Source organism: Canis aureus, chromosome 18 (genome assembly GCF_053574225.1).
Source record: "Canis aureus isolate CA01 chromosome 18, VMU_Caureus_v.1.0, whole genome shotgun sequence".
Lineage (NCBI taxonomy): Eukaryota > Metazoa > Chordata > Mammalia > Carnivora > Canidae > Canis > Canis aureus.
The window spans coordinates 53887456-53911242 of NC_135628.1; the positions used below are offsets into that span (position 1 = coordinate 53887456).

At 38.1% G+C, this 23787-nt stretch overlaps 1 protein-coding gene across 8 annotated transcripts in view; it reads left to right on the forward strand.

Annotated features, from left to right (window-relative positions):
• The window catches only part of NRF1 (nuclear respiratory factor 1), a 136415-nt gene that overhangs the window by 31134 nt on the left and 81494 nt on the right, over nucleotides 1–23787 (forward strand). For 4 of the 8 annotated variants that reach the window (XM_077857316.1, XM_077857313.1, XM_077857320.1 and 1 more), the window contains one exon: nucleotides 20120–20348. In XM_077857316.1, the coding sequence (XP_077713442.1) occupies nucleotides 20126–20348 (223 nt within the window). In that variant the 5' untranslated portion in view covers nucleotides 20120–20125. Of the gene's footprint in view, nucleotides 1–19958; nucleotides 20007–20116; nucleotides 20349–23787 lie in introns of those variants that run through there. The other 4 variants (XM_077857317.1, XM_077857318.1, XM_077857314.1 and 1 more) reach the window with 2 other exon arrangements.

Genomic DNA, 23787 nt, shown 5'->3' on the forward strand with positions numbered 1-23787 from the left:
TGAGTTCCTCGCATGGACCATTGAATTAGTGACCTGACTGGCTTCACTGACCACCCAAGCCATTCTTTAGCCATCCAGAATTAGTTATTTTATTTTATTTTTTTTTTAATTTTTATTTATTTATGATAGTCACAGAGAGAGAGAGAGAGAGAGAGAGAGAGAGGCAGAGGGAGAAGCAGGCTCCATGCACCGGGAGCCCGATGTGGGATTCGATCCCGGGTCTCCAGGATCGCGCCCTGGGCCAAAGGCAGGCGCCAAACCGCTGCGCCACCCAGGGATCCCCAGAATTAGTTATTTTAAATAGTGAGACAGTGAATACACCATCCATAAATTGTGCATTATTTATGGAAAATACAGTAGATATTACCTTTCTTTTATTTTTTTTAAAGATTTTATTTATTTATTCATGAGAGACACACAGAGAGAGGCAGAGAGACAGCCAGAGGGAGAAGCAGGCACCCAGCAGGGAGCCTCATGCAGGACTTGATCCCAGGACTCAGGCATCACGCCCTGAGCTGAAGGTAGATACTCAAACACTGAGCCACCCAGACATCCCTAATATAGTAGATACTAGGGCTTTGGTTACTGGAACTTGACCATTCTGCATATATTTGATTTCCAGTGATTGGTTTGGTCCCCATTTTTACATGTTTTTTATTTCATGTTTCCATAATAATCTAATCTCAAATAAAAGGGACTTTTGTACTATTTAAAATTTAGTTTTCAAATAATTTTTATTAAAATGGTATGATTACAAACATAAAAATTATGTGCACAATTCTCCTTTTTTTTTTTAAAAGATTTTATTTATTTACTCACGAGAGACACAGAGAGAGGCAAAGACATAGGCAGAGAGGCAGGCTCCATGTAGGGAGCCCGATGTGGGACTCGATCCCAGGACTCCAGGATTACGCCCCGAGCCAAGGCAGATGCCCAACCGCTGAGCCACCCAGGCGTCCCATCCATTTTCCTCAAGAAACTTTTTTAACAGTTTTGTTCTCTATCTATTGAAAGTGGGAGTGGGTAATTTGCTAGATCATTTAAAATGAATGAAGAAGAATATGAAATCAGTTGCCCACTCTGGTGCTCACTGAAGACTCTTGCTTCAAAAGACATGGCTTTGAAACTTCGTGAATTGCATTTATTCCTGCGGCTGGAGAGCATTGTACCAGGCTTCTCAGATTGTAGGAACCAGTCCTCAATGTAGCTATATCTTTTCAGGCAGAGATGGTGGGGGCTTAAGGAGGCATGGTAGGCAGCCTGGGGTGGTAACTGCAGGTACAGTTTTGAAAAAGTACTTCAATATGCATATTTATAGTGCAAATTTGTTATAATACGAGTTCACTGTACCCTCAGTAAAACCCAAATTTTGGCTTGAAGATATGCACATGATAGTGTGGGATAGCAGTTAAGGAGCCCAAGCCAGTAATGGTCAGATTGTACTCCAGGACATAGGGCAGGTCTTTGATGGACTGAATGGAGCACTTGATTAGAAAGCAGGAGATGTGGGTTTGGGTTTGCCACTAACTAGAGATGTTACTTTGGGTAACTCACTTAACCTTTCTGGGTCTCGACTAAATCTGTAAAATGAGAAAATCAGACTAGATGGTCTCCAAGGTCTTATGTATTTTTTTTATTTTTTTATTTTTATTTTTTTTAGTTTGCCTTTGGTTAAAGGAAAGCTCTATGGGGAGTAGAACCTGACTAGTTATCAAGATAGAAAGATATAGTTAATGAGAGTCAAAGTAAGTAGTCCCAGCTTTTCTTAGCCAACCTTTATCTGGGAATTATTTGTACTTCCTAAAAAATCTAATAGTAGGAAAAGCTTACAATGAAAGAACGTCTCCTGCCTCATCTCTTTTCTTCTATTCTCAGCCTTACTGTCCAAAGACAATGTTTAAAACCTATTTCACTGTTTTTGTTTTTAGCTTCTCCTGAAGTCACTTTCATAAGATTTATTACTATGTATAAACTTCTGTTCCTTATTCATCAACTTTAAGCAATATCTTGTAGATTTTTTATATGAAAAATAAGAACTCACTTTTTCTGCCTCTTCCTCTCTCCATCTCCCATTAGTTGATAATTATATTACTTATAGACTTGTTATCTTTATAATTTTAAGTGATAACTTTTTTTTTTTTTGATCCATCAACTTTCAATAGGGTCTTAATCTGCCATTATATAAAATGGTATAAGTACCCTTGCCCTTCCTGCCCTCTTCCTATATTCTACCTTTTGGGAGCTATCCTTCCCTTTTTCATTGTCAAGGTTAATGTTTTCTTCCTGCCCTTCATCCACTGCCAAGTATTATGTGGTCATTCTTATGTTTAGATTGTTGGTTTTACTGCATTTCCTTTCCATGCCTGCTAGAATAGTCAGAATCATAACTGTGTGATGAAACAAGGTTTTATGTCTGTTACGAGCTAAGGAGATAATCAGGCATATGTGAAAGACTTTAGGAAATCATTCATTTATTCTTTATTCAACAGATATTTATTAAATATCAGAATTGTCATCACAGTGCTACTTATAATAGTGAAAATTTGGAAATAACCTAAATGACTTTAGGGAATTAGTAAAATAACTACTGTACATATTTACAGAGAATGCTCTGCAAACATTAAAAACTGATTTGAAAATGTTAATAATATAAACAATTTTATTCTAATGTTAAATTTTAAAATGTTTATAAAACAGTATGTACACTTGGGCACCTGACTGGCTCAGTGGGTAGAGCATGTGACTCTTGATCTCAGAATTGTGAGTCTGAGTCCCATGTTGGGTGTGGAGATTACTTTAAAAAAAAAATAGTATGTACCCTGTAGCCTCACTTTTTAAAGTGAACAAAATAAAACCAACTATATAAAAAATTTGGCAGTTGGGGGAAGAGGGATGCTAGAAACCTATATAATCAAATTGTTGGCTTGGTAACATGGCCATCTCAGGTTGTAGTGATTTGTTTCTTCTTTGTTTTTCTCATCTGTATTTTTTTTTTTTTTTAATTCATTGCAGACTCAGAGACGTAGACATAGAAATAGAAGCAGGGTCCTCACAGGGAGCCCGACTGGGGACTCAATCCCCCGACCCAGATCACGCCCTGAGCCGAAGGCAGATGCTCAACCACTGAGCCACCCAGGTGTCCCTCTCATCTGTATTTTCTGTTACCCAAAAACAATTTGTTGCTTCTATAATAATACATTTAAAAAATATTTTATTTATTTACTTGAGATAGAGCGAGAGCAAGCAAAAATATTTTATTTATTTACTTGAGATAGAGCGAGAGCAAACAATTTGTTGCTTCTATAATAATACATTTAAAAAATATTTTATTTATTTACTTGAGATAGAGCGAGAGCAGCCCCAGAGCATGCATGGGGCTGGGGGTGGGGGTAGAGCAGAGGGAGAGGGAGAAGCAGGCTCTCCATTGAGTAGGGAGCCCGACTGGGGGTGCAATCCTACGACCCTGGGATCATGACCTGAGCTGAAGGTAGACACTTTAACCAACTAACTGAGCCACCCAGACACCCCTATAATAATACATTTTTAAACTAAAAATAATTAAGAATTGCCGGTCATAGGTTTTCTTGGAATACTAACACTAAAACAATCTGGGAGTACCTGATAAGAATTCAGTAAATATTTGTAAAGCGAATGACAGAATGATTGAATTGCAGATTTGTAGATCTATATAGTATTGACACTTATACCTTCATAATTTTATCCAGAGACAAGTACTAGCTCAGTTATCTCAGAAGAAAAATGATGCATTGAACTGTCCTCCAGAATCTAAGGAACAGCTTTAACTAACTGAATGTTGGCTGTGTAATGACAGATCCAGCAGGATTGAGGCCCATCACAGAAGCAGCCAGGCAACAATGCTATATTTCACTGAGCAGGATCTGAAATAAAAGTGTCCTTTGTGCTTATCTGAGATGAAGGGGTGGGACTTAGAGCAATTTAAGTTATTTCCCCTTAATGGAAATTGAGACAGTCTCTGATCCTGCTATCACATGACAACTACTTATTTGATTTTTGGTAATTTGGGGAGCAGCTGTGGACAAATGATTTTTCTGTAAAAAGAACCAGCTGTGCTCTGACCCGGTAGCAAATGCCTAGGCGTACTAACATCCCTATCCACTATGTTCTAAACCAGGGATAGCTCCAGCAACTCACTTGCTTTTTATTGATTTTTGTGGCTGTTAATAAGCATCTAAATATTTGCAAATGCATTTTCTAATCCCTTTTATTGTTGTCATCGACCCTCCATTCAGGGCACTGTGATAGACACAGGGTTATAAGATGTTTTACAATGTGGATAGACTACTTTCCTCGGAGGGATAGGTCAGCATTAGCTTTATTTTTAGAAGATTAAATTACAGTGTAAAGAAAGAATCTGGAGTGAAGGCAGCCAAGGGCGTGTTCCTTTCATCTACAGACTTTTACAGATTCTGCTGTCTGGATGTTCATTGATGCCCCCTCATTATACCACGTGATTTCACAAGCTGTTGCCTCTGCCCGCAGTGCCCTTCTTCATTCTGGCACCTGACAAACTCCTGGCTGAAGGCTCATCTCCTTTGTGATATCCACTTGATGTCCTTGCAGCCTTGTTTTCTCTGTGCTTATTAGCCCACTGGTGAATGTGATTTTTGCTTTTTTTAAAATGGCACATGGCTTCTTACTTAACTATTAATTTGTACTTATGTTTTTAAGCTCTTATAACCCAGGGGATTAAGAAACACAATAGGGGAATTGGGTAGGTAGGGTCTTCTATAATGAATAAAAGAAACCTTTACTTTGGATTATGAACATCTGTAGGGCAGCTGAAAGTCTTTTTTCTATCTTTCAACCTTTTTTTTACCCTTCAGTGTTGAATTTTCACAAGGGACAGATTGGTCTGAATTATTGTATAAACCTACTTTATTAGAAATTTCTTTAACAGTGATGCCTGTGGTTAGAAGCAAATCATTTCAAAACTTAAAAATAGGGATCCCTGGATGGCGCAGCGGTTTGGCGCCTGCCTTTGGCCCAGGGCGTGATCCTGGAGACCCGGGATCGAATCCCACATCGGGCTCCCAGTGCATGGAGCCTGCTTCTCCCTCTGCCTGTGTCTCTGCCTCTCTCTCTCTCTCTCTCTCTCTGTGTGACTATCATAAAAAAAAAAATTAAAAATAGAGTGTAGAGGGGCACCTGGATGTCTCAGTTGGTTAAGTGTCCCACTCTTGATTTCAGTCCAGGTCATGATCTCAAGGTTGTGAGATCAAGCCTTGAGTCAGGCTTTTTGCTCAGTGTGGAGTTGGCATGAGATGCTCTCTCCCTCTCCCGCTGTCCCTCCCCCTGCTTGTGCTTTTTCTCTCTCTCTTTATAAATAATTAAAAAAAAAAAAAAAGAATGTAGAGCTGTACCAATGTGGTAGCCACAGCCACATGTGGTTAAGTTAAAATCAATTAAAACTAAACAAGATTTAATTTTTAATGCCTTAGTTATAGTTCTCACATTTTCATGTGGTTAGTGGCTACTGTTTTGGACAGTGTAACTTTAGAGCATTTCCATTGCAGAAATTTCTATTGGACAGTGCTCATCTAGAACCTATAGAAGAGTTCATGTATTTTAAAGCATTTGGTGAAGTAGATTCACCTAATTCTTCTTTTCTGTGGAAGGGTGTTTGTTCCATTTGAAGAATTTTAAGCAACTTGAAATTACCTGTGCTTTCTTTACATTTTTCTTTGGTTATGGCACCCTCTAGTGTTTCAGCTTTGGTGTAGCTATGTTATCATGAAAAAAATATTTGTGATTTGAGTCCAAGAACATTGAAATATTTTGGAAAATTTTGTGTATATATGCATTTTTCTAGGGAGGAGGTCTGTAGTTTTCACACATCCTTAAAAGGATGCATAATCCAAAAAAAAAAAAATCAAGAACTACTCTCCAGTAGAGATCATTCCTTTATATGGCCAAAACTTTATTATTTTTTTAAGTGATCTCTACACCAAATGTGGGACTCAAACCCACAGCCCTGAGATCAAGCATCATATGTTCCACCAGTTGAGCCAGCCAGGTGCACTTGGCCAAAACCTTTCAGTTTGTGATCTATAAGCATTTTATTCTCCCAATATAAAAATAAATCATGGGGCCACTGGTGGCTCAGTTGGTTAAGCGTTTGACTCTTGATCTCAGGGTGGTGAGTTGAAGTACCATGTTGGGCTCTATATTATGCATGGAGCCTACTTTAAAAAATAAAAAACTCGACAAAATAATAATAAAATAAATCATGTAATCCTCCTTTTGACATTTCTGATGCTTTGCTTATATTTCTATATGGAATTAATGATAATAATATGTAATACATAGTACTTATATATCATGTCCCATATTAAGTACTTGTACATACTAACTCATTTGGTCCTCAGTAATTCTATTAAGTAGGTTCTATTATTCTCCCCATTTGAGAGATGATGAAACTAAGGCATAGAAGTCAAGTGGAAGCTGAGTGAAGTAAGTCAGTCGGAGAAGGACAAACATTATATGTTCTCATTCATGTGGGGAATATAAATAATAATGAAAGGGAATATAAGGGAAGGGAGAAGAAATGTGTGGGAAATATCAGAGAGGGAGACATAACGTAAAGACTGCTCTGGGAAACGAACTAGGGGTGGTAGAAGGGGAGGAGGGCGGGGGTGATTGGGTGATGGGCACTGGGGGTTATTCTGTATGTTGGTAAATTGAACACCAATAAAAAAAGGGGGGGGGGGAAGAAGTCAAGTGGAACTTCTCTCGGGTACTAGTGAATGGCAGGGAAAAGACATGAATCCAATAATACTTCAGCTTCAGACTGCAGTCTTAATCACCTTGCTGTAGAAGTGGGGTTAAGCCTTTAAGCAGGTATGAGGTGGAATGGAGAGGAGACTTTGCGTACCCTTGTACACTTTGTGTCCAGTTATATAATAAAAAAGAGGGGCGCCTGGCTGGTTTAGTCAGTTGAATGTGTGACTCTTGATCTCAGGGTTGTGAGTTCAAGACCCACATTGGACATGGAGCCTATTTAAAAAAATTATTTTTAAAGAAAAAAATAATAACTAAATTGCTGCAAGCCACACTGGAAATTATAGTTAGTACCCACAATGTCTGCCAAGAATTTAGAGTGGTAGATGATTTCTTTGATTGGTCCATATTAATTGAAAAGTATGGCAAATCTTTTTGTGGCTGTCACTATTATTTCCATAAAAAGACATTTATTGTATTACTGTGATGTTGATTTTGATGTTTCTGAAATGTTAGATTTACTAAGTACCTGACTGGCTTAGTCCATAGAACATCCACCTCAGGGTCCTGAGTTCAAGGCCCACATTGGGCACAGAGTTTACTAAAAATTAAAAAAAAAAAAAGAAAAAGGTAGGTAAGATACACTCAAACAGATAAAAGTTTGTATTTATATCTTCTACCTCCCTTTCTATCTGTACCCTCTTCTTCTAAGTGTCCCATTTCTCTTTCCATATTTTTAGATTATTTTTTTATTTATTCATGAGAGACATAGAGAAAGAGAGGCAGAGACATAGGCAGAGGGAGGAGAAGCAGGCTCCATGTGAGGATCATGATGTGGAACTCGATCCTGGGATCCCAGGATCACACCCTGAGCCGAAGGCAGATGCTCAACCTCTGAGCCACCCAGGTGCCCCTAATTTAGTCTTGTTTTAATGACTTATGAGAGTTAAGATTTTGAATTCAACTTCCACGTGTATGGAAACAGAAACCTTAGTGGTGGACTTACAGAAAAAAAAAAAGTCCTTAGAATTTACTTTATCGACAGTTTAAAATATCAGTACATTTTATTACATCAACTTGTGTAAGTCAGTATAAAGTTTTGCTGCTTACCTTATGAGTAAGGTAAGCACCTTAACTCACCTTATGAGTTATTTCTATTGAGGGTACATATTTTCTTCCCTTTATTATCAGTGAAGGCCTAGTAAACCATAGGAGATATTTCAGAGGATTTAATTCTGGGGTTGGGTTACACAGGTGTTGGAAGACTGAAGGGGCAAGAAGTAGACACTGAGGTAATGCAGATATTAATAATTATGGGAAGCAGCCACCACCCCTAGGGCTGAGAAGACTCTAGGAGCTCAGAGGGGGCCCCCACACAGTTGGTGTCTGTATCTCTGAGTGGGATGCCAGGCAGCTGGTGCAACAACTAGGGAAGAAGAGGCACAGCTGGAGTTGGGAAAAGGGGCTATGCTCTTTGCTGAAGCAACTCTGATAGGAAGGAGAACAGCAAGGAAACCCCTTCTCACCCTCTCTTCCCAATTTTCCACTTAGTAAAACCTAACAGGGGGCAGGCAAGTCTGGTAAAGGTTGGCTGATCCAGCCCAGAGCTGGGTCAAGAGCACTTCAGAGCAAGTATATTCTAGAAGGCTTGGAAATGAGGGACAAGAGATGAATGGCCAGGATAACCTGATAGGGAAATTACAGAAACTGTGATGCCTGGGGTTTGGCTGTAGTAATTAAAATATGCAACCAGTTACCCCCAAACATTTATTAAAGAGCAAATTATGATAGCTACTATTCATAAAGACTTGATGGACCCAAGCCTTGCCTTCAGTGAGCTTACAGTATTGTTTTCACAGTACCGTGGATACTCATCCTTAAGTCATTGTGACATTGTGTGGTAAAGCTTGTTTTTCTCATGTATTATATAAAAGCACTATTATTAACTGGATTCTTGGGCTGTTATTAATATTAATGAATATTTACAAATTTTATCAGCATATCAGAATGAAAAATATTGCAGTCATACAAAGTTTTATTACTTTCAGATACTCCAAATGAGGAGTTAGTTTTATACAAGGCAAGATGATTTCTACACTTGAATGTGCTGTTCTCTTGATTCTTAGCATAAAATAGGCATTTGACTTTTCTAGTGACAGTTTGCTTTGTATGTTACTTAAATATTTCAAAGACTCAATTTGAAAGGCAACATTGTAGTTATTTGTATTTATTTATTTATTTATTTATTTATTTATTTATTGTAGGGTATTCAGTTAGAATTTTTATTTTTATTTTCTTATACATTTATTTTTTATTGGTGTTTAATTTGCCAACATATAGAATAACACCCAGTGCTCATCCCATCAAGTGCCCCCTCAGTGCCCGTCACCCAGTTATTTGTTTTTAAAGTCTATTTTGGTCGAAATCAAAGTACATGCTCATGAGTAAAAATCAAGTAGAAGGATTTGTAATAAAAAATCAGTGGCCTTTGCCACACACTTCCCTGCCCCTAGTCCTACTTTTCAGAGACAACTGTCTTTGTTTATAGTTTAACTATTTTGTTTATGGTATTATCACACAATATTTCCTCCATGACTCTGAATAATAACTTATCAAATGTGGACATTTTGTACTTCCTCTGTGTAAGGATTACCTCACAGTATTTTCTTTGTTCCCCTCTATTTTTGATGGTTACATTGTCATACTGAGTTCTTCCATCAGCTCTTGATAGCATCTCCTGAACCCCTGACTGCCTGAAGATAGGATGTCATGATCCTAGCCATTCCTACATTTCCCCATCCCTCTCGCACCTCATTTCTCTCCGCTTTATCTACTGATATCTACTTTTACATTGCCGCGGTTCGTAACTTTTAACATTCTATTTTGTACTATATTTAATTTTCTGTATTTTTACCTGTAGTTGGAGTCTGAAAATGGAAAACAATAAACTGCCTACCTGACTTTGGCTTCATTCCCCGCCCCCCTCCTTTGGAGAGCCCAGTGGTGTGGGAATATATTTTTTTTTTCTTTTTTTTTTTCTCCTAATTTCACCAGTGGACTATTTGAAAGAGAATATTCCTAGGAAGGTCAGATGGATTCTTCTTGTCTTAAGCTCCATTTATTACTCAGAATTAAGCTATGTTTTTACCCTTGCTTCTATTTTCACCTTGACTTTTTTTTTTTTTTTCACCTTGACTTTCTTGTGCAGTTTTTTTCTTCCTGCTGTGTTGGGATTTTGACCCACTACTCTGCATTCCCTTAATAATCAAATCCTTGGGCAGCCTGGGTGGCTCAGTGGTTTAGCGCCATCTTCAGCCCAAGGTGTGATCCTGGAGACCGGGGATCGAGTCCCACGTCAGGCTCCCTGCTTGGAGCCTGCTTCTCCCTCTGCCTGTGTCACTGCCCCCCCCCCCCCGCCCGTCTCTCATGAATAAATAAATAAAATATTTAAAAAAAATACTCTAAAAAAAAAAATCAAATCCTTTTAACTTTAAGCTTTTTTGAGAAAGGCCATTCTGTTAGGTGAAATTTCTATCTTAGTTATGAAATTTAGATTCTGGACATGTCTGGGAATATAAATTTGAGCCTCTTGGTTTTCCTGTCCTTGCCCTAGACTGTAGACAGTCTTGCTCTGAGACTTTCCTTTAGGCAGTTCTTGCAGTTTTTCTTTTGATATGATAATGCTATTGATTAGTCTAGTGTTTTCCTTTACATTTAGTTATACTTTGATTAGATTTCCTGCCCTGCGCTTCCTACTTTGATTTTTAAAATACTATACACTTAATCTTATCCATTATGTGTGGATTAGATTAAATCGAACTCTGTTGGACATGTTCTCCAAATTCCAATAGCTTCCTAGGAATTATTGACTGCAGCTACTAGGGTGCTGGGAGGCAGGCGAATCTGTTTCTCTGTCCTCTTCATTACCTTCCAGTGCCGCCCTTACTGGCCTGGAATGGCTAGAGCAGGAGCTGCTTGTACCAAACTGCCCCTCTTCAACCCATGGTAGTTTATATAATAAAGAAGAATCTTTTTTTTTTTAATTTTATTTATTTATTCATGAGAGACACAGAGAGAAGGCAGAGGCACAGGCAGAGGGAGAAGCAGACTCCATGCAGGGAGCCAGATGCGGGACTTGATCCGAGACTCCAGGATCATGCCCTGGGCCAAAGGCAGACACTTAACAACCCCTGAGCCACCCAGGCGACCCAAGAAGAATCTTTAGATAAAAGTGCATGTTGCACCCATGATGAACCAGGCTAAGAAAGAGACTTTACTAAACTTATGAACTGCTATGTTATTGTTTTGAAGAATGAATTTCTTGGAGTGTTGACTAATCTGCTGAACACCACTGGCTCCAGGCATACCTTTTCATTTGCATGCGGTATTTAGGTTGCTTTCACCTTGTTTCTCACATCTGTTCAGAGGAATCACTCACTGTTGGGCCCATCTGCTGGTTCTCCATTATGCGCACTATCATGAAGTTATACTAGAGTTGTAGGTGCTCTATAGTCTCCTTATTTTACGTCTAGGAGAACAGTATCTTGGTTGCTGGAGTTAATATAATAAAGGAAGGACTTTTTTGGATGCCTGGCTCAAAACCTTTTGCACACAATTAAGAAAACCATATTCTTAGAGCTGGTTGTCTAATTTAAAGATGAAGAAATTGAGGCCCAGTCCTTGCAAGACTAGTCAGGTAATGAGTCAAGAAGGACCGTAAAGACCTGGGAATTCAGGCATCATCGTCATCATTAATATTGAGTTTTTATGTGCTAGGCATTGTGTTTCTCACTCTATCTGGATGATCTCATTTAATCCTCATATCCTTTGAGCACAGGTATTATCATTTTCTTTTTGCTTAAAGACAAATGTTGAAATTGAGGCTTAGAGGTTAAGTAATTTGTCCCAGGCATCCTGGATATATGATCATAGTCTGTGCTGTTTTTATTATTTTTTTTAAAGATTTTATTTTTATTTATTCATAGACACAGAGAGAGAGGCAGAGACACAGGCAGAGGAAGAAGCAGGCTCCATGCAGGGAGCCCGATGTGGAACTCGATCCCAGGTCCCCAGGATCACACCCCAGGCTGCAGGCGGCACCTAACTGCTGCACACTGGGGCTGCCCTGTGCTGTTTTTAAAATTGTTACTATCTAATATGTTTTCAGTTATTAGCAGTTTCTATCAGTTTTGTTGTCCACAGAATCTGACTGCTCATGGATGAAAACGAAAATGCTTTACTAGAAATGAGTGGGTGGGTGGTTATGATAATCTCTAGCAGTATCTGGATGCCAGTCATATTTGGCTCTAAAAAAACTGTTTTATGTGTTATTTTATGAAATCATTGGAAATATCATTTACAAGTATCCCACTCTAGCTCAAAGAAGTCTGAAATACCTTTGCCTTTGCTTTTTACAGAGTGCTGAATAAAAGTGGTTTAGAGAGGCTGAAGGGTGGGATGGGAGAGAAGTAGAAAGAGATGAGGCCCTGGGCACAAGTGACAAGCCTGTGAAACAGACATCCCTATTGATGTCTGCCACAAACCGCATTCTGCAGGAAAGAATGGAAATCCATTACACCAAGTGCATAGCCGACAAATCCCTTTGAAAAGCAGTAAGATACTATCTAATCCCAAATCATTTAAAAACAATTTTGAAATATCCAGAATTTTAAAATGCCCTAAGTAATTTGTCTCTTACACTAGAAGAACAGTGAAATGGATGGGAAAACAGTAATTTCATGCTGTTTTACTCTCGTATGTTATGTTTAATTGTGCAACTTAAATACTCTGTTAAAATTGCATTTTAGATATGTACAAATCTGGAGAGTAGGATATAGTCCCTTGAATATTCTGAAACATATCAAACATAATATGGAAGAAACTTTACCAGATAACTTTCTTTAAAAAAAAAAAAAAAGAAAAACTTATTTTCATATAATTTTAGACTTTTAGAAAAGTTGCAAAAATAGTATAAGAACTCTAATTACTTACATTTCCCAAATGTTAATGTTTTACTGTGTTTTCTTTATTTTTTCCTCTTTTAAATAATACTATCTTACCATGTACATCTTCCAAAGCTCCATTTGAAGAAGCCATCACTTGGTTTGGATGGAAGAAACCATCCATTTGAAGGTATTATGCCACGCAGAGATACAGGGCTGGGGAGATAACCTCAAGCAGAAGAGAAAGTGTGGAAAAGGGGGGCGGTCAAATGATAGATGAGTGATTTCCTAATCTTTTTGGATTTGGGGCATCATGTGGTTGTTTTATTTTGTAATTAAGGTGAATTTAATTTTGAAATACAGAATACTCCTAGAGATAACTGAATAGTCCCAAAGTTAAGAATTGGAGTTAGAAGCATGAGTTACGATATGTACAGTGGTGTGACAGTAACAAGAGGTAATTAAAAGAGGGAAAAAAATTGAAAATAGCACAAGAATATAAAACAGAAATCCAGAGCATCCAAAGGTGAAAATATAGTCATCTACACAGAACCAGTCACCTGAAGAAAAAAGACATAACAGGATAGGGCTTAAAGCATTCGTCTTTGGGGTGGTTGGGGGCGGGATGGGGGTAGGGATCCAGGAAGGAAAAAAAAAGAAAGCAATCACTTAGAGAAACCAAGGATTTTTAAAGTTTGCAAAGAAGGAAAAGGAGAGTTTTACAATACAGTAGAATAAAAATGAGAGAACTTTGCATGAATAGATAATTATGTGCTTTTTATTTGGAGCCATAAGGGTTATATCTATATGGCTGCCCCCCCCCTTTTTTATTAGTTAACTCTAGATATGCAGTGCTGTATTCTGCTGCATGCTGGTTGAATTCCAAACTTGGCATGGGGGGGTGAGTTATACATGTAGAGATTGTTAGTGCACCAGTTGAACACTCAGCTTGTCAGTATGCATCAAAATTTAAAATATACTCTTGACTGAGAAATTTTACCTTTAAGAATTTATCAAAACATTTAAAAATTTTATTTTCAGTATAGTTAACATATAGCGTTATATTAGTTTCACATATACAATATAGTGATTCAACAATTCTGTACATTACTCAGTGACTCTTAATAATCCCCTTCGTGGGATTCCCCCCCAACTTCCCCACCACCATCTGTTTGTTCTCTATAGTTGAATCTGTTTCTTGGTTTGTCTTTGTTTTTTCATTTATTCATTTGTTTTGTTTCTTAAATTCCACATATGAGTGAAATCATATGATATTTGTCTGTCTCTGAATTATTTCAGAGTATTGTACTCTGTTTTGTTTAAATCAAATAATATGCAACGTTTTTAAAAAGTTAATAAGTGGGGGATCCCTGGGTGGCTCAGTGGTTGAGTGTCTGCCTTCAGCCCAGGGCGTGATCCTTGAGCCCCGGGATCGAGTCCCACGTCGGGCTCCCTGCCTGGAGCCTGCTTCTCCCTCTGCCTGTGTCTCTGCCTTTCTCTCTGTGTCTCTCATGAATAAATAAAATCTTTAAAAAATAAAAATAAAAAATAAAAAGTTAATAAGGGCTAGATTTATTATTCTGCTCAATGATAGTCATTTATTCTTTGCACAATAGTTACACTGGCGTCAAGGATGATTTTTTTAATAGTAGAAAAATATACATATTATTTATTTGAGAGAGAGCACATGAAAGAGAACACAAGTGGTGGGGGGCAGAGAGGGAGGAAGAAGCAGACACCCCACTGAGCAGGGAGCTCCTTGCAGGGCTTGATCCCAGGACCCTGGGGATCATGATCTGAGCTGAAGGCAGACACTTAACTGACTGAGCCACCCAGGCGCCCCAGTTGATTGATTGGTTGATTTGAGAGAGAGAGAGAACATGCATGTGAGCAGGGGGAGTAGTAGAGAGGGAGAGAAGCCGACTCCCTGGTGAGCGTGGGGCCTGATGGGGTTTGGATTCCAAGACCCTGAGATCATGACCTAAGCTGAAATTAAGAGTTAGACACCCAGGGCACCTGGGTGACTCAGCTGGTTGTTCCATGCTCAGTGGGGAGTCTGCTTGTCCTTCTACCTTTCCCTTTCCCTTGCCTCTGCCCCCTGCTCCCCACTCATGCTTTTTCTTTCTCTCTCAAATTATAAATTATTTTTTTTAAAAAAGTCAAATTCCCAACCAACTGAGCCACCAAAGTACCCCTTAACCATTTCTTTCTTTCTTTTTTCTTTTTTTTAAGATTTATTTATTAGAGAGAGAGAGTGTGTGAGAGCATGAACAGGGGGGAGGGACAGAGGAAAAGGGAGAAGCAAACTCCTGGGTGAGGAAGGAGCCCAGTGTGAGGCTCGATCCCAGATCCTGGAATCATGACTGGAGCTGAAGGCAGACGCTTAACCGACTAAGCCACCCAGGTGCCCCAACCCTTAATCATTTCTAAGTGTACAGTTAAGTAGTGTTAAGTGCATTCATATCGTTGTATAATCTCCAGAACTCTTTTTATCTTGCAAAACTGAAGCTCTATACCTGTGAGGCAATTCCTGTTTCCCTTCCCCTCTCAGCTCTTTGCAGCCAACCTTGTACTGTCTGTCTCTACGAAATTGACTACTTTAGAGACCTCATATAAGTGGAATTACATAGTATTTGTCCTTTTTGTTTTTTTTTTTTTTAAAATTTTTTTTTTTAATTTTTATTTATTTATGATAGTCACACAGAGAGAGAGAGAGAGAGGCAGAGACACAGGCAGAGGGAGAAGCAGGCTCCATGCACCGAGAGCCCGATGTGGGATTCGATCCCGGGTCTCCAGGATCGCGCCCTGGGCCAAAGGCAGGCGCCAAACCGCTGCGCCACCCAGGGATCCCAGTATTTGTCCTTTTTGACTGACTTATTTCCCTTAGCCAGAGTATCCTCAATGTTCATCCATGCCATACCATGTGTCAAAATTTCTTTTTTTCCTTTTTTTTTTTTTTAATTTTCTTTGAGGTATAATTGACAAATTGAGGGGAAGGTATAATTTTCCCATATACCCTCCCTGTCCCCACACTGGCATGGCCTTCCTGAGTATCAGCATCCGACGTATTAGAGTGGTACATTTGTTACAATGGTTGGGTCTATATTGACATATCATTATCATCCTATAATTCACATATGGTTGACTCTTTGTGTTGTACATTCTATGGGTTTGGACAAATATTAAATGACATATTTTCTACTATTATAGTATCATACACAGTAGTTCACTGCCCTGCAAAATTTGTGTTCCCCCTAATCCCTGGCAACCACTAATTCTTTTCTATCTGCATAGTTTTGCCTTTGCCAGAACTTTTTTTTTAATAATAAATTTATTTTTTATTGGTGTTCAATTTTCCAACATACAGAACAACACCCAGTGCTCATCCCGTCAAGTGCCCCCCTCAGTGCCCATCACCCATTCACCCCCGCCCCCTGCCCTCCTCCCCTTCCACCACCCCTAGTTCGTTTCCCAGAGTTAGGAGTCTTTATGTTCTTTCTCCCTTTCTGATATTTCCTACCCATTTCTTCTCCCTTCCCTTCTATTCCCTTTCACTATTATTTATATTCCCCAAATAAATGAGACCATATAATGTTTGTCCTTCTCCGATTGACTTATTTCACTCAGCATAATACCCGTAATACCCATAATTTACCACGTTGAAACAAATGGTGGGTATTTGTCATTTCTAATGGCTGAGTAATATTCCATTGTATACATAGACCACATCTTCTTTATCCATTCATCTTTCGATGGACACCGAGGCTCCTTCCACAGTTTGGCTATTGTGGACATTGCTGCTAGAAACATCGGGGTGCAGGTGTCCCGGCGTTTCATTTCATCTGTATCTTTGGGGTAAATCCCCAGCAATGCAATTGCTGTGTCGTAGGACAGGTCTATTTTTAACTCTTTGAGGAACCTCCACACAGTTTTCCAGAGTGGCTGCACCAGTTCACATTCCCACCAACAGTGCAAGAGGGTTCCCTTTTCTCCGCATCCTCTCCAACATTTGCGGTTTCCTGCCTTGTTAATTTTCCCCCATTCTCACTGGTGTGAGAATGTGGTATCTCATTGTGGTTTTGATTTGTATTTCCCTGATGGCAAGTGATGCAGAGCATTTTCTCATGTGCTTGTTGGCCATGTCTATGTCTTCCTCTGTGAGATTGCTGTTCATGTCTTTTGCCCATTTCATGATTGGATTGTTTGTTTCTTTGGTGTTGAGTTGAGTTCCAAGTTCTTTATAGATCTTGGAAACTAGCCCTTTATCTGATACATCATTTGCAAATATCTTCTCCCATTCTGTAGATTGTCTTTTAGTTTTGTTGACTGTATCCTTTGCTGTGCAAAAAGCTTCTTATCTTGATGAAGTCCAGAACTTCATATAGTTGCAGTCATAAAATATGTAGCCTTTTCAGGCTTCTTTTATTTAGCTATTCATTTAAGATTCATCCATGTCTTTTAATAGCTCGCTAGCTCATTTCTTTGTAGTGCTAAATAGTGTTCCATTTTTTGGATGTTCCATAGTTTATCCATTCACCTATTAAAGGATACTTTGGTCACTTCAAGTTTTAGCAGTTATGAATAGGCTGTAAATATTTCTGTAAAGATTTTGTAGTAGATAAAAGTTTTTAACTTCTTTGGTAAATACCAAGAAGCACAATTGCTGGGTTGTGTGATAAGAGTGTGTTTAGTTTTGTAATAAATTGCCAAACGTCTTCCAAAGTGGCTGTACTGTTTTGCATTCCTACCATTAATAAATGAGAATTCCTGTTGCTTCACATCCTTACCAGCATTTTGTGGTGGTGGTGTTTTGGATTTTAGCCATTCTCATAGATGTGTAGTATTATCTTGTTTTAATTTGCAATCCGGTAATGACATGATTGAACATCTTTTCACATGCTTATATGCCGTATCTATAACTTTTTGGTGAGGTGTTTTTTCAGGTTGTTTGCCATTTTTAAATCAGGTTGTTCATATTCTATTGCATATTGTGGAAAACAGCTTTATCAGCTGACTTTTTACAAATATTTTCTCCCAGTCTGTGCCTTGTCTTCTCATTATCTTCATAGAGAGTATCTTTTTTCTTTTTTTTTTTTGATTTATTTATTTAGGGATCCCTGGGTGGCGCAGCGGTTTGGCGCCTGCCTTTGGCCCAGGGCGCGATCATGGAGACCCGGGATCGAATCCCATGTCGGGCTCCCGGTGCATGGAGCCTGCTTCTCCCTCTGCCTGTGTCTCTGCCTCTCTCTCTCACTGTGTGCCTATCATAAATAAATTTTAAAAAAATTTAAAGATTTATTTATTTATTCATGAGACACACGGGGAGAGAGAGAGAGAGAGGCAGAGACACAGGCAGAGGGAGAAGCAGGCTCCATGCTGGGAGCCCAACGTGGGATTCAATCCCGGGTCTCCAGGATCAGGCCCTGGGGTGAAGGCGGCGCTAAACCGCTGAGCCACCCAGGCTGCCCAATTTTTTGGGGTTTTTTTGATTTCTTGTGTAGACAATTATGTCCTCTTGAATAAACACAGGGTTTTCTTCCCTTCCCAATCAGTATACCTTTTATTTCTTTTTCTTCCCTTACTGGACTATCTATAGGACTTCCAGTACAGTGTTGAAAAGGAGTGGTGAGAGGGAATATCCTTACCTTATTCCTAATTTTAGTGAGAAAGCTTTTAGCTTCTTGGCATTAAATATGATACTAGCTGTAGATTTTTTATATATATAAAAAAATATATATTTTTACTCTCTCTTTGAGAGAATGAGCATGTAGAGGAGAGGCAGAGGGAGAGAATCTCACACAGATTCCTCATTGAGCACAGAGCCTGCCACAATGCTCAACTCTGAGATCACAACCTGAACCAAAACCCAAGAGTTGGTTACTTAACTGACTGAGCCACCTGGGTACCCCAATTTGAAAATCGGTAAGGGAAGTTCTTGTCTTCTTCTTATTTTTTTTTTTTTAAGATTTTATTTATTTGAGAGAGAGCATAAGCAGGGGAAGTGGCAGAGGGAGAGGCAAAAGCTGAGCAGGGAGTCGATGTGGGGCTTGATCCCAGGATCATGACCTGAGTTGAAGGCAGAAACTTAACTGACTGAGCCACCCAGATACCCCTGTATTCCTTCTTTTTAGAGGCTGAATACTATTCTTTTGTATATATATCTACATATTTTATGTACCCATTTATCCATCAGTGGTTAGTTGTGATACTTCTACATTTCTGGCTATTTTAAATGATTCTGCTATGAACATGGGTGTATAAATAGCCCTTTGAGACCCTGCTTTCAGTTCTTCTAGGTATAATTGCTGGAAGATAATTAATTATTGGATCATAGGGTATTCTTTTCAGTTTATCAAGGACCACTATGCAAAATTTTATAAACAAAAATATTCACCACACTGATGTTTATAAAAGCAAAATGTGGGAAGCAGCCTTGGCACGTATCAGTAGGTGATTGGTTGCGTAATTATGGCACATCCATACAATGAAGTATACTGCAGCTGTTTAGAAAGGTCTGTATGTTTTGACGCATCAAAATGTTTAGATAGATTGTAATATGAAAACAAATTATAAAAGAGTATGTGTAATATGAACCTTTTTTTAAATGAAGATTTTGTTTATTTGAGAGCGAGAGCATGAGCAGAGGGGAGGGACAGAGGGAGAGAGAGAAGCAGACTCCCCACCGAGCAGGTTGTCCAACACGTGGGACTCAGTCCCAGGACCCTGAGATCATGACCAGGGCCAAAGGCAGATGCTTAATCAACTGAACCACCCATGTGCTCCACATATGAACTTGTTTTTATTTAAAATCATATCTATGTATGTATGCTTCAAAAAATTCTTGTAAGGTTAACACATTTCCGTAGATTGAGGGGGATGAGGGAATAGATTATAAGTGCAGTAGAAGAGGAGACTTTTATCTTACCACTTTACAAGTTACTGCATCATATCAGGATTTACAAGAAGCACAGTTTTATATGCAGAAAAACCAATTTAAGTGATTGTAGTTTTGGAAAAAATAAAGCTTAACTTCCATTTGTCTGTGAAGTACAAAGAAAATGTTAAGTATTTCTTTTACTTACTAATTTTTTTATTTCTATAATGGCAAATGCAAGTCACTGGGATCTTTAAAATATCTTTTTATTGTTACATGTAATATCAAGAGTATTTACTCTTATGTGGCCTGACATATAAAATTAGCACAGTGAATTTCTACCAAAATGATTTTACATAAGGAAAATGTTCTACCATTTCTAGGTGATGTTTGAATGGTGCTTTCCATTTCCTATGACTTGGTGTGGTGAGGTATGTAGTAAAATTGCAGGCTTCCTCAGCTCTTGCGGAAAATATTGCTTAGTTTAAGCATTGTGTTACATTACACATTGAATTCTGTTCTTTGCCATTTCTTCTGACAGTAGATCTTCATGGAGGAACACGGAGTGACCCAAACTGAACACATGGCTACCATAGAAGCCCATGCAGTTGCCCAACAAGTACAGCAGGTCCATGTGGCCACCTATACTGAGCACAGTATGCTGAGTGCTGATGAAGACTCACCTTCTTCTCCTGAGGACACATCTTATGATGATTCAGACATACTCAACTCCACAGCGGCTGATGAGGTAACAGCCCATCTAGCTGCTGCAGGTAATGTTGTTTGGAACAGAAGCTCTTCGGTTTTTTGCTTAATTTTTGGTATTGTGCATATCTGAAAGGGCCTCGGATGTAGGCATTGTCATGTATATCTTTATATCACATTTTCACAGTTTTTAAAGCCTTTCATCTACAGCTTATGCTTGTATTCTACTGAGACTTAAGATGTCACATACTATTAATGTGACACATACTAATTAATCACATACTATTAATGATTAGACTTTGGTTTTGTGTTTTCATCCATTCCAACAACCTTTTGACTTTTAACTAAAGCATTTAGTCCATTTACATTAAACATAACCATTGGTATGTTTAGGTTTAAATTTATCATGCTTGCTATATATTTTCTCTTCATCCCACTTTGTGTTTACTTTTCCTTTGTGTTTTGGAGGGACCGAAAAGTTTAAATTTTTTTTCTTGTTAGTTTGAAAATTATACACACTTTTATTATTAGTGGTACCCCTAGAAACTATAGTGCATCCTTAACTTATTTAGAAGTCTTCTGTAGTTGATACTTCTGTCCTTTTTAGGGACAGTGCAAGTCTCTTCAAACCCTTGAATTTTATTACCGCCCCTCCTGACCTATATGCTATTATTCTGTGTATTAATTCTTTGTATATTTTAAGCTATACAAGACATTATTTTTGTTTCATACATAGTGTTCATTTTTTCCTTTATATCCAACTTGACTTCTGAGAGTTTTTCTTTTATCTAAAGATAACATTTAGCATTTTCTTCAGCATGGAAGTCTCAGTTTTTGTTGGAGAATGTTTTTTATTTAACCTTCAGTCTCAAAGAATGTTCTCATCAGGTATAGAATTTTAGGTCGACACTTATTTTTTTCCCCTCGTATTGAAGATACTATTTCTGCTGTCCTCTGGTTTCCATCCTTGCTTTTGGAATTCAGCTATTTCATTTTAACAGGTGCTCCTTTGCAGGTTATCTCCCACATAGGTCCCTCCTCCAACTCTTCTTAAGATTTTCTCTGTCTTGGGGGATCCCTGGATGGCTCAGCGGTTCAGTGCCTGCCTTTGGCCCAGGGCGTGGTCTTGGAGTCCCAGGATCGAGTCCCGCATTCGGCTCCCTGCATGGAATCTGCCTCTCTCTCTCTGTGTCTCTCATGAATAGATAAATTAAAAAAATCTTAAAAAAAAAAAAAAAAAAGATTTTATCTGTCTTTAGTTTTTTTGTTTATTTTTCTGTCTTCAGTTTTTGTGATATATTTGGCTTTGGACTTCTTATTTATTCTATTTAGGATTCTTTGAACATCTTGAATCTGTGGATGATGTCGTTCATCAATTCTGAAACGTCTTAGTCACAAGATTTTTTTTTTTTTTAAAGATTTTATTTATTTGAGAGAGAGAGAAAGCATGGTTGGAAAGAGGGGCAAAGGGAGAGGGTGAAGCAGACTTCCCGCTGAGCAGGGAGTCCAACGTAGGGCTCAATCCTAGGACCCTGGGATCATGACCTGAGCCAAAGGCAGGCGTTTAACCAGCTGAGCCACTCAGGTGCCTCTTAGTCACTACATTTTGCTTCAGTTTTGCTTCTGCTCCATTCCATCTCTCCCTTCTGTGACTCCAGTTAAATATATTAGTTTTCCTCATTGAGTCTTCACCAAATCCTTTATGTCTCTTACCCTCTATTCTGTATTACCATTATTTTGTCTCTTTATGCTTTACTCTATATAATTTCTTCAGACTGTCTTCTAGTTTATTAATTTTTCTCATCAGCTGTGTCTGAAGTGCTTTTAAATCTGTCTACTGAGGCAGTAATTTTAGTAATAGTTAATAGTTTTTTGTTTTAGAATTTCTAATATTTTTTCCTCCCAAATTTGTATTATTATAACTTTGAAATAGAAAAAAAAAGTTTTTTAATCTCCATGAGTGAAGTAAGCATAATGATTTTACAATAAATTTGGTACTCTACTCTCTGAAGTGCCTCTGGCTCTTTTTCTGTTGTATATTGTTGATGTTTCTTACTTACATTGCTTTTTCTCTTCATGTATTGGTTATGTTTAAATGAGTGCTAGATGGTGCATTTAGAAATTTTTTTAGAAATAATTTGGGGTCTAGAATGAAATTATTGTCCTCTAGAGAGGATTTTTGTTTGCTTCTGCCAGATGCCTGAGGACACTAGCAATCCTGGATTATCTTAATCCAATTTAAGGTTTGAGATTTTCTGGGCCACTAAATGACTTAAAGCTGGGCTATAGTTTGTGCCATTCTCTTTGCTATTTACATTGTACATTTAACATTATGTAGAAGACTCTATGTAAACGATGCCTGGAAGGGTTTAATATTGTATAAGGAAAACTGATCTTAGAAGATATTTAGGAGAAAATTGGACAGTAAATCAGTGATTAGGAATGGCCACAATATTTCATCTTTTTTTAGAATGTGCTATATTTAAGGAGAAAACAAATGAAAAATGAAAAACAGCCGTATTATTCTCCGTTATTATCCACTGTGTATTTCTGGAATTGTGAATTTAAAATAAGGCTCAGTGGCAGAACACAGATGAGATGTTTGTGAAATATATTTTTGAAGTATTTATACTTCCCAGAAGAGGGCATCCTAACATAATGAATGCAGGTCAACTTCTTTCCTGGGAAGGAAGATGCTTTTGAGCCACAGTTTTGCTATTACGGCACTGCATTGTCACGATGTTAAAATTAGGAAAGGACTTTTATCTAACATTTTCATGTGACAGGTGTGGAAACTGAGGGCCAGGTGGTAGAAATTATCTACCATTTAATCATTCAGCAATTATTGAGGAATCGCTGTATACTCCATGTCACTATATGTAGATACAATAAGCAAGACAGGCAAGAGCTTGCTCCTAAAGGAGCTTACAGACCAGTGGTGAGGAGAAAGGTACAAATAATAAAGGTACAGAATAATTTCAGAAAGCACTGAATACTCTAGAAGAAATAACGAAACAAGGTGAATGGAGAGGGAAGGGAAGGGAATTGCTGCTTTTTCTAATCCTATTCTCTTTCCTCCCCTGAGTTAACCAGTATTCTAAATTTATCATTCTCATGTACTTCTTTTATTACTGTTGTGTATGTCTGTTTCAATAAACGATACTTAGCATTGTTTGCCATGTTTTAAGTTTTATATAAATGATAGCACTCTAATCCTTTCTTTTTTTTTTCTAATCCTTTCTATAACATTGTTTATCTCATTCAGTAATATTTTTCTGAGATTCATTCATATTGATAATGTGGCAGTATGTTTTTATTTTAATTGTTACTTGGTATTCTATTCATTATCTGAATATGACATATATTGGTATAATACTTAGGCTGTTTGTAAGTTTCTGCTATTAATAATAGCTGCAAATGAAAATTATTTTGTTTTCTTATGCAAATTGTGGGAAAACCCATGCATTGTTTTTCAAACTTTGACAGCTCCCATAGTGATATGTTTTA